The 15,178-nt window shown below is 45.8% G+C and overlaps 1 protein-coding gene across 1 annotated transcript in view; it reads right to left on the bottom strand.

Moving 5' to 3' along the window:
• NCAM1 (neural cell adhesion molecule 1) overlaps window positions 1-4,383 on the bottom strand; it is a 310,242-nt gene extending 305,859 nt beyond the window's left edge. The window contains exon 1 of the mRNA XM_053593163.1: window positions 4,136-4,383. Coding sequence (XP_053449138.1) covers window positions 4,136-4,187 — 52 coding nt within the window. The 5' untranslated portion in view covers window positions 4,188-4,383. The remainder of the gene's footprint in view (window positions 1-4,135) is intronic.
• Between the last annotated feature and the right edge of the window lie 10,795 nt (window positions 4,384-15,178).

Here is a 15,178-nt window from a genome sequence, read left to right as displayed (position 1 = left end):
GGAAAGTTCAAACCGTTCTTTAGCAACAGGTAGTCAATCACTTATTTTACACCAAGTCAGGAAAGACTGTAAAATGTCTTTGGAGGTCTGCCAGTTGTATTGAAGCCACTTTCAGTCTGGAAAGCAGCCACGATTCTTTAACATTGAGGGCATAAACATGGGGAATTCATCAAACTAATACTAAATAGAACCTTTTTCACCTTGAAAAATTACGTGATTGCATCAGAAATTCCGAAGTCCGTATTTCAGTGTAAAGTTTACAAAATGCTGTCTATAATTTGAGAAACTGAGTTCTGTGGCGAGCAAAAGCACCTGTCACATCTGAAATAGCTTTCGAATGACAAAATGGTGCTATTTATTTTGAAAGGCAATTAAGACATTTGTTAGCTGTGACAGAGAAATACAGACATAGGTTACTTACATTAAATTACATATTACTTATCTGAGGAATTCAATTAATGATCAATGCATTCTAAAGAGAAGCACTATGCAAAACTTTACAAATTTGGGCGTTTTACGTAACTAATTTCTCCCTCTTATAGCTGCCTTGAGTAAACACCCACATCTCTTGCAAATAACATGCCCACACCATATATATATTTTAGTTTTTTGTGAGACTGGGGGGAGGGGAATTACTACCTCAATTCTTGAACTATCAAGTGCAAGAAATCAGTCACTAGCTAAATCGACAAATTCTTACTTTATTCAAATTAGCACAGGAAGATTTAGTGGAACCTCCCTTACTGAACACAGACATATCGTGCTATTTTGTTATTTCAATGTTATTTTAAAAACAAAGATCCTAGGTAAAGGTTTCTGGAAAGATGACATCAAGATCAATAATTTGGAGTACGAAAAAGGGAGCTTCATGAATTAATTTTTTAAAGTAATGTAAGACTCATGAAAATTTAGCCAGGTTGGTAGATTTTTAGGACCTTTATAGTGGGAATAGTTGCTCAACAACTTAAATGACAGGCCACACTTGTACAATGTCCAGATTATATTCTCTTTTGTTTTTAACTCTTGAATTGCAAATAAATTCTCAGTTGTTTTTAATATTTTAAATTACATTAATATTTAATGAACAAACAATCTTTGGGGAGCTTAGACAGACTTAGGAAAAGTTTTCCTTTCATAAGTTTTCTTAAATACGGCTTTATAACATTTGGTTAAATTTTGTTCAATAAGACACAACCCAATCTCAACATGAAAATCAACAGAGATACAGCTCACCATAACTGTGCTCCCAGCAAACTTGGCTGAAACGCATCTTAATTTGCTCAGTGAGGGATATCATATAGACTCTGCTTGTATGTTAGCTTTGGGAAGGTTGCAAAAGTGTCCTTTGTTCTTTATCTGGTGCTATCTTGTTAGTCCTATCTATTCCTTGACTCTTTCAAGTTAAATTGGCAGAAGACTGTAAAATTATCAAATAAACATGTGACTTAACCATTCCAGATCATTCAAACAAATAATTTTTCCACACAACATCCATGATTGCTTCTAGAATAGGCTCAAATTTACTATGCAGTTCCTAGGGGGCAGAGGGACGACCTGACTCCTTTGATACACTACTATATATTAAGGTTAGTGTGCCTTATGTCTGAATTTTCGTACTCAGAGTGGAGCACAGAGCCAGAATTATCATTACCCCTGGAGATGTTACATTTGAAGCATATATATTATATAATATATCCACCTACACACACATAAATCTTTATTTATGTTATATCGATTTTATTTTCTTTCTGATCCTTTGACTTGATTTCTTCGATTTTACTTAACTAAAGTAGAAATAGTACTTTAATAAAAAATTATTTCCTTCGGAAAATCGTTCAACTTCCTTCTTTTGTTAAGTAACCGGTGTGTGTTTCATGTTCTGCCTTCTTCCCATCCTCAGATCCTGGAGCCAGAAAAGAGGACGCTTGCAGGGAACACTGGTCACAGTGCCATCCTCGCCTGGGCATCCACAAACATCTCATTGTGGGATTCCCTGGGAGTGTACTCCCCGCAACTCCCAAGGGCTGCAAACCCTAAGGGTTACACCCATCACGATAATGAAAGGACAGCCGGACGATCCCACTCTAAGGCTCACCAAAGATCCGGTCTCCCTCGTCACTCTCCCACTCAGAGGGTAGGAGGTCTCAAACACGCACCCGCGCGCGAGCACGAGCAAGCACCTCCACAGAGACTCACGGGCACGACGGAAAAGGGCATGGCCAGGGCGGCCCTGGCCAGGTGGCTGCGAAGCCCCAGCCCCAGGCGGTCCAGGCTCGGTGCGCAGACCCGCGCCCCGCCGAGGCCCCGCCCCCACAGCGCCCCGGGCCCGCGGCCGGCCGGTCGGCGCACGCGCGTCGCTGAGCCCTGCCCCGGCGCCCTCCCTGGCGACGCGCTCCGGCCCCGACGCCGCTGCGCTAGGGTGTGTGCCGGAAGGGGCGGTGGGATGCTCCCCAGCGGCGTGAAAGAGGCGAGAGTGGGCAAGCCCTGGTGGGCCAGACTAGGAGACCTCTCGGTGACCACCTAGTCTTCATTTTATTTCCTCGGAACCTGCGGGGCAGGAGGGGGACCGGCCCCAGGGTGTGGTTTCTCCCGGCGGGTGTGAGCGAGACCGTTAGGCTGGAACACCGGGCGACTGTCCTGGCAGCCCCGGGCCGCCACCCGCGCCGCAATAAAAGCCTCTCGCGGCTTCCCGCCCAGCCAGCCTCGCTCTGATTGGTCGCCATGGGAGGGACCCGAGTTGGCTGGAGGTGGCGGCGGAGGGCTTCTCTCGTGCCGCCCGCGGAGGGGGTTCTCTGGGTGCTCCCCGGACCGCCCCGTGCGCTCCCCCACTCAGCCTCGGCTGTCTAGGGCAGGTACAGCGGCACCTGGCAGCGGCGACCGCGACCACATCCCCTCCGCCCAGCTCTCCTCGGGCGCTTCCCAGCACACGCCCCTCACCCAGAATGTCCGCCCAACCCACCCAGCTCCCTGCGGGCCTGCTCCTTTTCTTCTTCTCCTCGGATCCACCAGCGCAAATCGCAAATCCTTGGGTGGGGGCGGGGACCAGCTGGAGGGGAGAGTGGGCACGCACATAATAATCTTCCAGGGAGGCCGAGATGGAAATGGCCAAAATGAAATGCATGGCCCTCCCGGCTGCCGAGGGTCTCTGGGCGGCGGCGCAGCCCCAGCCTCCGCGGCAGCATCCTACTGTCTTCCTCCCAGCTCCCTATTGTTCGCACTTTGCCAGGATGAGGAACCTCGCCCAAAGAAAGGGGACTGGGGCGAGGTGTTTCCGGCGGCTACCTGCCATTCTTCCCTCGCACCGTGCCACACCGGGCTCGCGGTGCGTGTAAAGGCACACGCGCGCACACACGCGCGCGCACACACACCGGGCAGCCCCGATCACGCCCTCCTCGCCCTCCGCCCCTCCGCACTTCCTCCTGTCAAAACGCCGCGCTCGACCCTCCCATCCCTCCGTGCTCCGGGCCGAGGGTAGGCTTTGCAACTACCCAGCAATTTGGCAAATGAAAAACTAAGGTCATGTCGACGGGGGTGCAACAACGGCCAACAGTCCTGCGATTCTGCCCATTTCGCCCCATTTTGCAAACCGTTATTCAGGCTGGGGCGGAGGGTGGAAGAGAAAGCAGCGAGCCCCACATTATCAGACCCGGGGAAAAACCGATCGTGGGTGACTGCCCTGCCCTTATTGTTCACTCTTCCCGGAGCTGAGGCTGACAAGCCCCCTCTCCGCGTAAGCCGAGCCTGTGCGGCGGCACCACCCGAGCCGCGACATCCCCCGCCCACCCGCCTGCCTGTGGGGAAGGAGCGCTGCCCATCACCGGCTCGGCCGCAGCGTCCCCGGAGCTGGCCGGCTCCGCTCCCACCGCCACGGGCACACAAAGTGGGAAGGGCGGACGCGCTGCTGGAGCGCCCGGCGCTTGCGGCGCGGGGAGGCAGCCTGGGTGCAGCTCAGCCCGGGAGGGCTCGGGGTTCGGCTGGGCAGCAAGGGCGACGCGCTCCTTTCACAGCTCACCGAAAATGACCAGCCTTAGCATTCCACGTAAAACCACCCAAAATAACAGTGCTCCTCCGGGGAGGAGAAGTGGGAAGGGAGCAATTAGCAAATCAGACTGAGAATTAAAAGAATAAAATGTACCTGCAGTTCCCAGGAAAAACAAAGTCCAGATGAGATCCTTAGTTTGCAGCATTGTAATCTGCTGGCTGGGAAGGATGTTCTTGCCGCGGTAAATTCTGTGTCCCCCCTTGCAGCGAGTGTGGACGGCGGCAGAGCAACAGACCTAGGGGCAGACAATTGCCAGGCTGAGTATGATTATTTTTGCAGAATTGTTTCCTGCCAGGGGCTGCCGAGCTGCGTTCACGCGCTGATCGGAGAATGAGTGACAGTCCCAGCCTCAGCACACTCGCAACTCGGAGATCCTTGCGCTGGCCCGGGTTCGCTTTGATGGAACTGGGGATGGGAGCGGGGGGCGGGGGGCGGGGGTGAGAACCTCACTGTGTCCTTCCACCACGCTGGCCACAAATAGTGCCGAACATCAAGGAGGTAGGAGAGACAGGGAGGCAGATGCGGCCGCCTGCAAAACGCGGCCTGGAATCGCCGGGGGAGCGGGGCTCTTCCATTCGCAGCCTCCTAGGCGGAGCTGGGGTTGCTTCTCTTCACGCTTCTCCCCCGCGCCTTCGCAGTCACTCCTGCCACCTAGCCTTCCTCAATTAGGAGTTGGGATATTTTAATAATTAGTAAATAACAATGTCTGAGATTTAGTTAGCTTTTTGAAGTTGTCAAATCCCTCCATTTGGAGCCTGAGATCCTTGCGACACTAAGCTGGCCCGGGACTTTTTTTTTTTTTTTTTTTAGTGCAGAAAATTAGGAATTTGGAGAGTGATGGGGATTTCTGTCACCGGGTTTTGTTTTGGTATTATTTGTTTGTTTGTTTTATCCTAACTATGAAATTTGCTCTTCCACAGTTGTATGTGGTGCAACATACAACACAAGTCAGCAGATCCCCTGGGAAGGAGGTGGGAAGTTAGAAGAAAACGCAGATGTTTAGAAGGAATTTCCAGAAGTAACCGAAAGAGAACGTCGTCTTGTTTAAAATTGGTGAAATCTGTAGTCTCTTTATTAAAATCGCCAAGCCTTTTATGTAGCTATTATGATATAGAAATGATATTAAATAATATTTTCTTGCAAGGGGACACAGCCTTGATTCCTAAAGATACTAACATAGAATATTGCTGAGGAACCAACACAAGGACTTTAATGAATCTTACAGCTGTGTTTTTAAAAGAGAGGGGATGGAGGGGGCAAGGTGAAAATAAACATGTCTCAGTACCTGAAGGCTTGAGTGTGTAAGGAACAAAGATTTCAGAGATATTCTGGATGTGGTTCACAGAAACCCTCCAACACAGGAAGGCTGACTAAATTCAGGGGGACCAGGGCGTCGGTGTTACCAGGCACTCCCTTTTTCTTTAAAGGTCAGACTCCTCACTGAGGTAGCACTTTTTAAAAACCACCCTCCAGTTACTGACGAAATCCCATCTCCTCCTGGATGGTAGATCAAGTGGGCTACCCCAAGACACTATGATTTTGAAAAGCATTTCTTCCCCCCAAGTAAATAGTTCACATTTACTTCCTAATATTTATCTCATAGCAAATGTAAACAATTCAAAAATACAGAAAAGTAGAAAGAACTCGATAATCCCCAACTTCATGGATTCCAGAGACACCCATAGATTTTTCTGTCTTCTGCATATGCAAATGATTTTTATAATTGACATATTATAGTAGCGATTTGAATCCTGCTGATTTTGCCTAACATTTAATTATAAGCATTTCCTGGACCATTAAAACAGCTTTCTAAATATTTGTATTATAACTATCCAATATGACTTCATGTGGATGATTCTTCAATGGCTTCCCCATTGTCAGATATTTAGATTGTCTCAAAAATTTGACAATATAAACAACATTTGTTTGAACATTTTTCAATAAATATTTGTTGAACAACCACTGTGTTTACCCCTGTCCTGGGTGCAGTAGACCATGAACATCTTTTTATAAAGGTTGCTATATTTAAGTGTCTCAAATTGCCACATTAAGTATTATAAATGTATGTGGTTGAATGTATCAGATCCTTTCCTTAAAAAAGAGGTTTTGGTAGTGAGGAAAGATGAGAGAACAAGCTGGGGGTGGTTCGGGGGAGTGAAGGATAGGCCACCCAAAATAAAATTTTCTAATTTTGCCACCAAGAGTAAGAGACACATCCTTCCCTGCAAACCTGCCTCCTTGTAGTCCATGTCAGTAGAATTAAAAGATTCCTCACTATTTTTCTCCCAAATGTCCCTATTTTTAGCTTTTTGATGTAGACAAGTGTGGAAATCCTATCTCACTTCAGCATGACTGAATTTCTTTTTTCTCTCTCTCCAGCCCCTCCCTACCTCCAGTAGTTGTTGGTCTCTGTTGTAATGACTCATTCTAGAATTCTGCCCCAGGCATTCCAGTCTACACTCTGAGCATCTCTCCCATGTTCTTTTAACAGGATGCAACACTTGTCTCCACTTCTTTGGCTCTCTACTTGTCAAAGCCTACATCTGTGAGCTCTGTGCTGCATTGCAGTCCTACCCTGAACCTCACTTTAAAATGGGACAAAACTCTGGCCATCCCCAGAGCTCTCTCTCTCTAGAGAAAAATCCCAGGGAGAGAGGTCTGAATGGTGAGGCTCACATTAATGAGGACCTACAGTGTGAACACCCATGGGGCAGAAGCAAAGGAAGGAGGTCCCCTGTGCTTCAGAGAGGGAGATCTGTTAGTAAGCAGAGAAAGGTGTGAGACTTAGACAGCCACAGCAAGGAAACCAGCCAGGAGGCCGTGATGGCTGTGGATGGCATGGCAGGTCCAAATCTGAGGTGACAGTAATGGGAAAGAGAGCAAAAAGAAACACAGACGTGAGACCCACTTCCAAGATAAGAACAGCAGAACTTTGAAACTTTCCAAAGATCAAGATCTCTGAGGCAGAGAAAGAAATCCAAGTTCCTTTTATTCATTCGACAAATATTTACAGCTAAGCTAAGCCTCTGCTAAGCCTCTGGCACTGGTCTAAACAGTAGGGATAATAGCAGTGGACGAGGTAGACTCTTCACACTCATGGGCTTCTGTTCTTATGGGCAGGACACATATAACTCACCAAACAGCTAGTATTCAGATGTGATAAGTGCTAAGGAGAACAATGAAGAGGGGTAAGGGAGCCAGAGTTCTGGGGGAGAGAGGAATTACCATTTTGTACAGGGGAGTTACACAGTGATAGTTGACAAAGATCTAGAGAAAATGATGACTCCGAAGCTTCCAGTGTGGGTAATTGAATAGCTACTGGGGAGCTTGGCAGAGAAGGGGCAGATTCAGACCAGACGATAGGAGCAACGATGACAGCTCTGGACATACGAAGTCAGGGATGTTTGAGAGATGTGTATGTGGAGTTGTGCAGATAACAGAGAGAACATCAGTGTTTAAGGCCTGGGCAGAACTACAAAGAAATAGTGAAAAAGCCAGAAAGATGGAGAATTGAAACATGACAGTGTGACAAACCAAAAAGAGAAGAAACTTTTTAAGTGGTCAAAAAAGATAGAAGATTTAAAAGAGCTTCCTGGACTTGACCATTGGAAAGTCATTACTAGCCTCTGGGAGAACAGCATTCACGGAGTGGAGGGGAAGGGAGGTATCAGTCTTCCAGGAAGGCAAGTGAGGAGTGCAGGAGCAGGGGCTATGGACCACTCTTCCAATGGTGTGTTGATGGAAAGACAAGCTTATGGGGAAGGGAGGCCTGAAAGAGGGTCTTTTCTCTTTTGATGCAAGGTATCACTTTGCTATCACCTTTTGAGGCTGTGGACCACTCTTCCCAAAGGCATGTTGATGGAAAGACAATCTTGTGGGGAAAGGAGGCTTGAAAGAGGGTCTTCTTCTCTTTTGATGCAAGATATTAGATGATAAGTCAAATCAATTGTTCACGGCTGATCCCCACCACCATGACTTCATGCACTGACTTAAATTACTTAAAAAATCGACTAGGTCTACAGCAAAGTGTTCCTACTTAAGGCTTCTTTCTGTTGCTGTTGAGAAGGGGGCCCCAGACATGATCCCAGGGCTCAAAAATAACCTACTAACTGTGTTTCACTATTGACTTGGGCAAAAGCCATTCTGGGGAGCATAGGAGCTCACGCCCAACACAAAAGATGGTGACCTGGAGCTAGAAGAAGCTGAAAAACAGGCTTTCCCAAAAAGCTGGGCATGACCCAAGAAGACTGTGAGGACCGGGAGGTAAAATGAAGCCCACAGAGCTCAAGAATGAAAGTGCCTAGGGAGCGCTTCATTCATAGCTTCTCGTATGACAGATCTGTTTGACACCAGAAATTACTTCAAGCTCTACTGTGTGGTGGGGCTGAGGCAACTGACATGCTTCCTTCCTGTTCAAGGCTGGTCCAGGCACTGGTCAAGGGCTAGAGCACACTCAGTCAAACTAGCTGAATGGTGTGGGGGACTTCCAAAAGCAGGGGAGTGAGACAGAGGTTAACACAGAACCACAGCTGTTTCGTGGAGGCCATGCACTGCACAGCTCTAGTAGATACCTTTCAGATCCCAGTCATATACTTATGGCATTTTTGTAACAGTTTTTTGGGCACTGATTGATGTAAAGAATCAAGGAAGGTGTGGTGCTTTTCCTTTCTTCTCTTTTTTATTATGTAAGAAGTTTATTAGAAAATGCTTTGGGGGTCAACATCGGTGCAGGAAGGAAAGAAATCAGGTTGGACAGAGAGAGAAGTTGGACCGCCATACAGGCACAAAGACTCAGCCAGGCCCTTGGAAGCTTGGAAACTAGTTGTAACATCCTCACATTAACCAGTCACTGGATTCAGGCCACCCTGGGAATGCACTTTGACTTTGGGAGAAGTGGCTTTCTTCAGCTGAGGTTGATCTCCGCAAGAGGCCTCCAGTGTCTGGAGGAGGAAGCCCCCTGGTCCTGAAGGTGGGGGTCGGGGGAACTGGGCAGCTTAGCTCAGCACCCATCATGTGACTTCAGCTGCAAATCAAAATATCAAATTTGAGAGTGTTCAATTTTCCTTTTCTTATTGTGGTAAAATATAAAATACAGGTAATGTGAGATTTATCATTTTAATGTGCACAGTTCTGTGACATTAGCACATTCATATTGTTATGCAACCGTCATCACCATCCACCTCCAGAACATTTTGTCTTCCCCAAGTATGAAGTTCCTGCCCTAGGTACCCGAAAGAAAGAGAGGCATACCGTACTTCGCCTTTGGTAATTGACTCGTTTTGCTTAGGGAGTTTTCAAGGTTCAGCATGTGTGATGATTTCTTTATTTTTCTTGTAGCCCCTATAATAATTGCTTTCTTTATTAAGGCTGAATACTATTCATTTACATGTATATATCCCATTTTCATTATCCATTTTGTCTATTGATAGAGACTTGGGCTGTGTTCACTTTTTGGCTATTGTGAGTAACGCTGCTGGGAACACAGGCGTGCAAGTATCCATTCAAGTCCTTGCTTTCACTTTTTTTTTTTTTTTTTAAATAGACCCAGAACTGGAATCCCTGGATCAAGTGTATCTCTACATTTAAGTTTGGGGGCAATTTCAATATCGTTTTCCACAAGGACTGCACACTATTTTATATTCCCATCAGCAATGCAAAAGAATTTCAGTTTCCCCAACACTTGTTATTTTCTTTGTCGTGTCTTTTCTTCCCTTTTTAAAATTTTGATAATAGTCACCCCAGTGGGTGTGAAGTAATACACCGTTATGGTTTAGACTTGCATTTTCTGATGTCTAGTGATAGTAAGCAACTTTTTATGTGCTTATTAGCTATTTCTGTATCTTCTTTGAAGAAATATCTATTCAAGTCTTCTGCCTGTTTTTTAATTGAGTTTATTTTGTTGTTGTGAAGTTAAAGGGATTCCTTTTTTTTTTTTTTTTTGAGACAGAGTCTTACTATGCCACCCTGGGCAGAGTGCTGTGGCATCACAGCTTACCTCCAACTCCTGAGCTTAAGCAATTCTCTTGCCTCAGCCTCCCAAGTAGCTGGGACTACAGGTGCCCACCAGAACACCTGGCTACTTTTTGGTTGTGGTTGCCGTTGTTGTTTGGCAGGCCCGGGCTGGATTCGAACCTGCCAGCTCCAGTGTATGTGGCTGGCACCCTAGCCGCTGAGCTACAGGCGCTGAGCCAGGACTTCTTTATATATACTTGATATTAATCTCTCATTAGATAGGTGATTTGCAAATATTTTCCCATTCTGGGAATTGCCTTTTCTCTCTGTTGATAGTGTTATTTCATACACAAAAGTGTTTAATTTTGATAAAGTCTAACTTACCTATGTTTTTCTTCTATTACCTGTGCTTTTGCCATTTCCAAGAAATTCAAGAAATTATTGCCAAATCTGCGTCTTGTAGCTTTATTCCTGTTTTATTTTAAGAATGTTATAGGTTCAACTTTTAGGTCTTTGATCCATTTGAATTGACGTTTAAATGTTTGTTCAAGGTGTAAGGGAAAGATCTCGCTTCTTCCCCCCTCTCCCACATGTATTGTGAATATCCAGTTTTCTCAACACCATTTGTTGAAAAGACTGTCCTTTTCCCATTAAATTGTCTTGGCATCTTGTCAAAAATCATTTGCCCATATATATGAAGGTTTATTTCTGGACACTCTATTCTGTTCCCTTGGTCTGGCATGTCTCTGTATCAATCAGTGCCACACTGTTTTGATTACTATGTCTTAGTAGTAAGTTTTGAAATCAGGAAGACAAGACTTGTAACCTCATTCTATTTCAAGATTGTTTTGGCTTCTCAAGAGTCCCTTGAGATTCCATATGAATATTAGAGATAGATATTCTTATTTCTGCAAAACACATAATTGAGATTTTGATGGGGATTGAGGGATGCTGTTTTCTAATCTACCCAAGTTGTTACTTGGGCAAGTGTTGAAGCCATGCTGACATCTCGGAGATGAGTATATTTAGAATCTCAATCTAGAGCTGTCAGAAATGGAATCACAGGGAACTATCACAAATTACACAATGTGTTCTTTTCTTTTCTTCTTTTTTTATTAAATCATAAACACATAGATCATGTATATATTAATGAATTTATGGGGCACAATGTGCTGATTTCATATAGAATTAGGAGCATTTACATCACACTGGTAATGTGTTCTTTTCAATGTAGATATGGAGGAATGAGGCAGGATCAAATCATTAAGACTCAGACCATGAAATATATGGCCAGCTTTGGGAATTTACAGTGAACTAGAAAAACAGGTTAAAATCGTTCCTTGGCTCTGAGCTGAATTCAAACACCAGACTGCTTAACTCCCTGTTTTGTCCTTGAAAACAAACAAATAAACAAGAAAACCCCAAATTGAAAACAGATGACTTATCAGAGTGATGAAATAATCTAGAATGTCCATGACAAGATCTTGAAAATCAGCTAGTATGGTTGAGCTTATGTTGAAAACACAACAGCTTCCTCTCTCTGCCTTAGCCACCTTCCACACACTCCAGAAGCAAGAAAGTGAAGTGGATGAGTTCTCAGGCGCTACAATTTGACAACTCAAGTGCAAATTCTAGTATCTCCACCTGTAGGCTCTATGGATTTGGGTAAATTACCTGACATCTTTACACCTCATCTTTCTTGTCCATAAAATGGGCTTAGAGCCATATTTACCTTTCAGATGCCTTGTGAACATTAATTAAAAGAATGTGGATAGAGGGCTTAGTGCCAGTCTGATGCTCTTTCATTCAGCAGGGATGTTCTGAACACCTATCACATGCAAGGCACTGCATTAGCAGTTGAGAATAAAAGAAGTGAACAAAATATGCATGTTCATAAGCTTGTCAAGAAGACAAATAATTAAACAAAGAGATCTTAAAAAGCAAAAATTGTAATTAGAGTCATGAAAGAAATAAACATTATTCTTTGATGAAGAATGACAGCAGAGATCTAGTTTAGACCAGGGAAAGCTTTCTGAAGGAGGCTGTGTGTAAGTTGCAACGTTAAGAATAAGATAAACCTAGCTATGGAAAGGGTACATGGGGGAGAATTCCAGGAGGGCACAGAGACTCTGAGGTGGTTCTAGAAACTAATAGAATACCAGGATGGCCGCCATGGAATGAGCAAGCTGAGGAGGGACTCCAGATAAGGCTGGCACAGAGCATGTGAGCCACCTAGAAGCTAGAGTAAGGAGTTTTTATTTTATTCAAAGTTCAAAGAAAGCCCCTGGAGCATTTTCAGCAGCAGAGGGATGTGAATTATTTCATATGTGTCACTATCCACTCCACATGCTGAGTGGAGAATAATTCGTGGGGAGGCAGTGGAGGCTGAAGGAGGCCAGTCAGAAACCACTGCAGAAATCAGGGAAGAGATGATGGAGGCTGGGAGGTGGTGGCAGCAACGGGGAGAAGTGGAGATGGAATTGGCTGAACTTGCTGACAGGTGTGGAGAAGAGAAGGAAGTCAACATGCAGAAGATGCAGGAAGCATTTGTCTGGAGGTGAGGGGTGGACAAGTCAGGACGGCCTTAGAGATATCCAAGTGGAGACATCAAGTTGATGGTCAGACACGAGAGTCCGGAAGTCAGAGGAGAGGCCTTATTCAGCAGGAGATATGAAGTTCCGAGTAATCAGTGTTCATGGGATCTAAAGTGTTCATGGGAAAGGATGAGCCCATCTAGACAAAAACAGGGAAAGGGAAGAGTGGAAGGCCCAGGCCCTGACGCTGAAAAACACCAAAATCTTGAGTTCAGGTAGGAAAAGAAGAATAAGCAAAAATGCTGAGCCGAGACCCTAGAGAGGTAGGAAGCCACCCAGGAGAGAGTAGTGTCTGAGGACCAAGAGAGGTGAGAATTTTTTAAATGGGAGCCAGTGTCACTCTGATAAATGGTGCTGAGAAGCCAAGTAGAAGGAGGACAGAGAAGAGTGTCCACTGGATTTGGGAACATGAGGCCCATTAGGAACTTTGGCAAGAAGAAATTCACACTCTGTGGGCCGAATGTGAGCGCCTAATAGATATTAGCAATAACAGTAATAATAATAAAGTCCCTACCCAGTCCTTCCTTGTGCTTCTGTGATAATAGAAAGACATTTGGGGCCTACTCAGGGGACAGGAAGGCAGCTCTTTGCAATTAGCTATTCACAAATACAAGTTGATCTTATTTTAAGGTACAAGTGTAGAATCCATATCCCTTTCCAAATGATTGCCATAGTAGTTGTGGGCAACTAATATTTTGGAAGATTTGGTTGCTTTAATCCTTGGGGTAAGTGGGAAAAATCATTTTCCTTTCTCTCCCCGCTAGCCTTACTTCTGCAATTTAATCCTGATCCTCCTCACCTCACGTTCCCCTGTGTGTTCAGTGGTCCTGCTGCTTCCCCATGTCACACACTGACTCACCCCAGCACCAAGGAAAAGCGCCTTTAGGCAGAGCCAACACTAACTTTAGGTTCCTTTGTGGCCAGCAGTGCCCATCCATGGGCCTGTACCACCTTCTCTTCTAAGCATGGATCCCAGAAGATGAGAAAGGGGAAAGAAAAGGAGACGGAAAAACGGCAGACACTTTTCATGGATGGCCAGAGCATCTATTCCATCCCCTCGCTCGCCACCTCCTCTTTCCAAAAAAACTTGCACTGTGTCTCCTCTTGACACAGTCACTGCACCGTGTCTCTCTTGAGACTCTTTTGGCACCTTCTGGAAGATGGTGTCGCTGGCTCTATACCTGTTACAGAATGCTAGACATCTCTAAATTTGAAGTCAATATGGGTCTCTGCGTACTTCCACCCAGGCTCTCTGAGGACTGCACCCATTTTTAGCCCTGATCCTTTGGCTCTTAGGTGCCAAGATTTCCAGAGCCTGAGGGCTCCCGCGAGCTCCACGGAGACACAGTACTAATTCCAGCCATGCTGAGCTTAATAACCACCACAGGCTCCAAAGCCAACCTTCAAAATAAGTTCCCCGTTGCATCAGCAAGAACCATGGTGTGAGCTCCAGCATGAGAGGCTCCCATGCCAACCACCACCTTTCCTTGCATCAGCAAAGGAGCTGTCAAGAATCAAGGCTCCTCTCTTCTGGTCCCTGGGCAGGAGAGAAATGTAACATGAAACTTGGGGCCCCCACTGCCCATCCCTGCTCCCCAGCATCCCACTGTAAATGTCAGTCTAAAGTTACGTAGAAACAATGGGATCAATAAGCTAAACCACACAGAGTTCCAGGTTACTCGGGCCTGGGGCTTCTTCCCCAGCTTCTCTGGCCACTGTTCAGGCGCTCGTCGCATGTTACAAAGACGTCCGCCACGGCCCCCTTGGTGGTCTTCCCGCCTCCATGCTCCCCTCTCCAAATCCACCTCTCCTGGCCCCAGAACCACCTTTCCAAAAGAATAGTTGTGAGAAGCTGAAAGTGTCATTTCCCTACAGAAACCTTTAATGGCTCCCCATTTTCTTAAGAATGAAGTCCAGGCCCTGTGAAGGCCTTTACCAGCCTCACCTCTCACCTCTCCTTGTGTACCATTGTGGGGGTGAGTAACAGCTCACTCCACTAGGCCTGCTGGGGGCTTGGCTCATAACCACTCATTCCCTCCAGCTCGGTCCTGAGGTCATCTTTTCCCTGGCCCTTCCCCCTTCTGGCTCCTTCTCCCCTTCCCTTGTATTCAGTACTCTTGGCAGAAGCTTCCAGAATCCCCTGTGCTCACCTCCATCTTTGCACTCACATCACACATTGCAGCCTAATTGTCTATTCAGGACTCTGTCTCTTCCATTAGCTGGTGACATTCTTTAGGAAAAAGACCCATTGCAATGTCTGTATCTCCAGTGCCTAGCATGCTCCCTGGCACATAGTGGTTGCTCAACCTTGTGGTAGAATGAATGAATGAATGAATGTCATCAACAACTCCTTCCTAGACCGTTTATGTTGGATGTGGTAAAAGCAACCTTTCCACCATGTGGGAGCTGTTCAAAGAACAAGGTATACAATGTTAGTATACAGTGGTGACAATTATAGGTCTAGCAAGTAAAATCTGATTTCATCTTAAGATGTCTCATAGAGGATCTTTGGTCTCAGTATCCCAGGCTAGCCACGGATGCAAATCTTCTTTCCTGCTGGGTCTCCTCGATTAATCGAGACGATTCTATG

The sequence above is a fragment of the Nycticebus coucang genome, chromosome 6, assembly GCF_027406575.1.
Source record: "Nycticebus coucang isolate mNycCou1 chromosome 6, mNycCou1.pri, whole genome shotgun sequence".
NCBI classification, from domain to species: Eukaryota; Metazoa; Chordata; class Mammalia; order Primates; family Lorisidae; genus Nycticebus; species Nycticebus coucang.
This window is presented reverse-complemented; position numbering and strand designations above follow the sequence as displayed.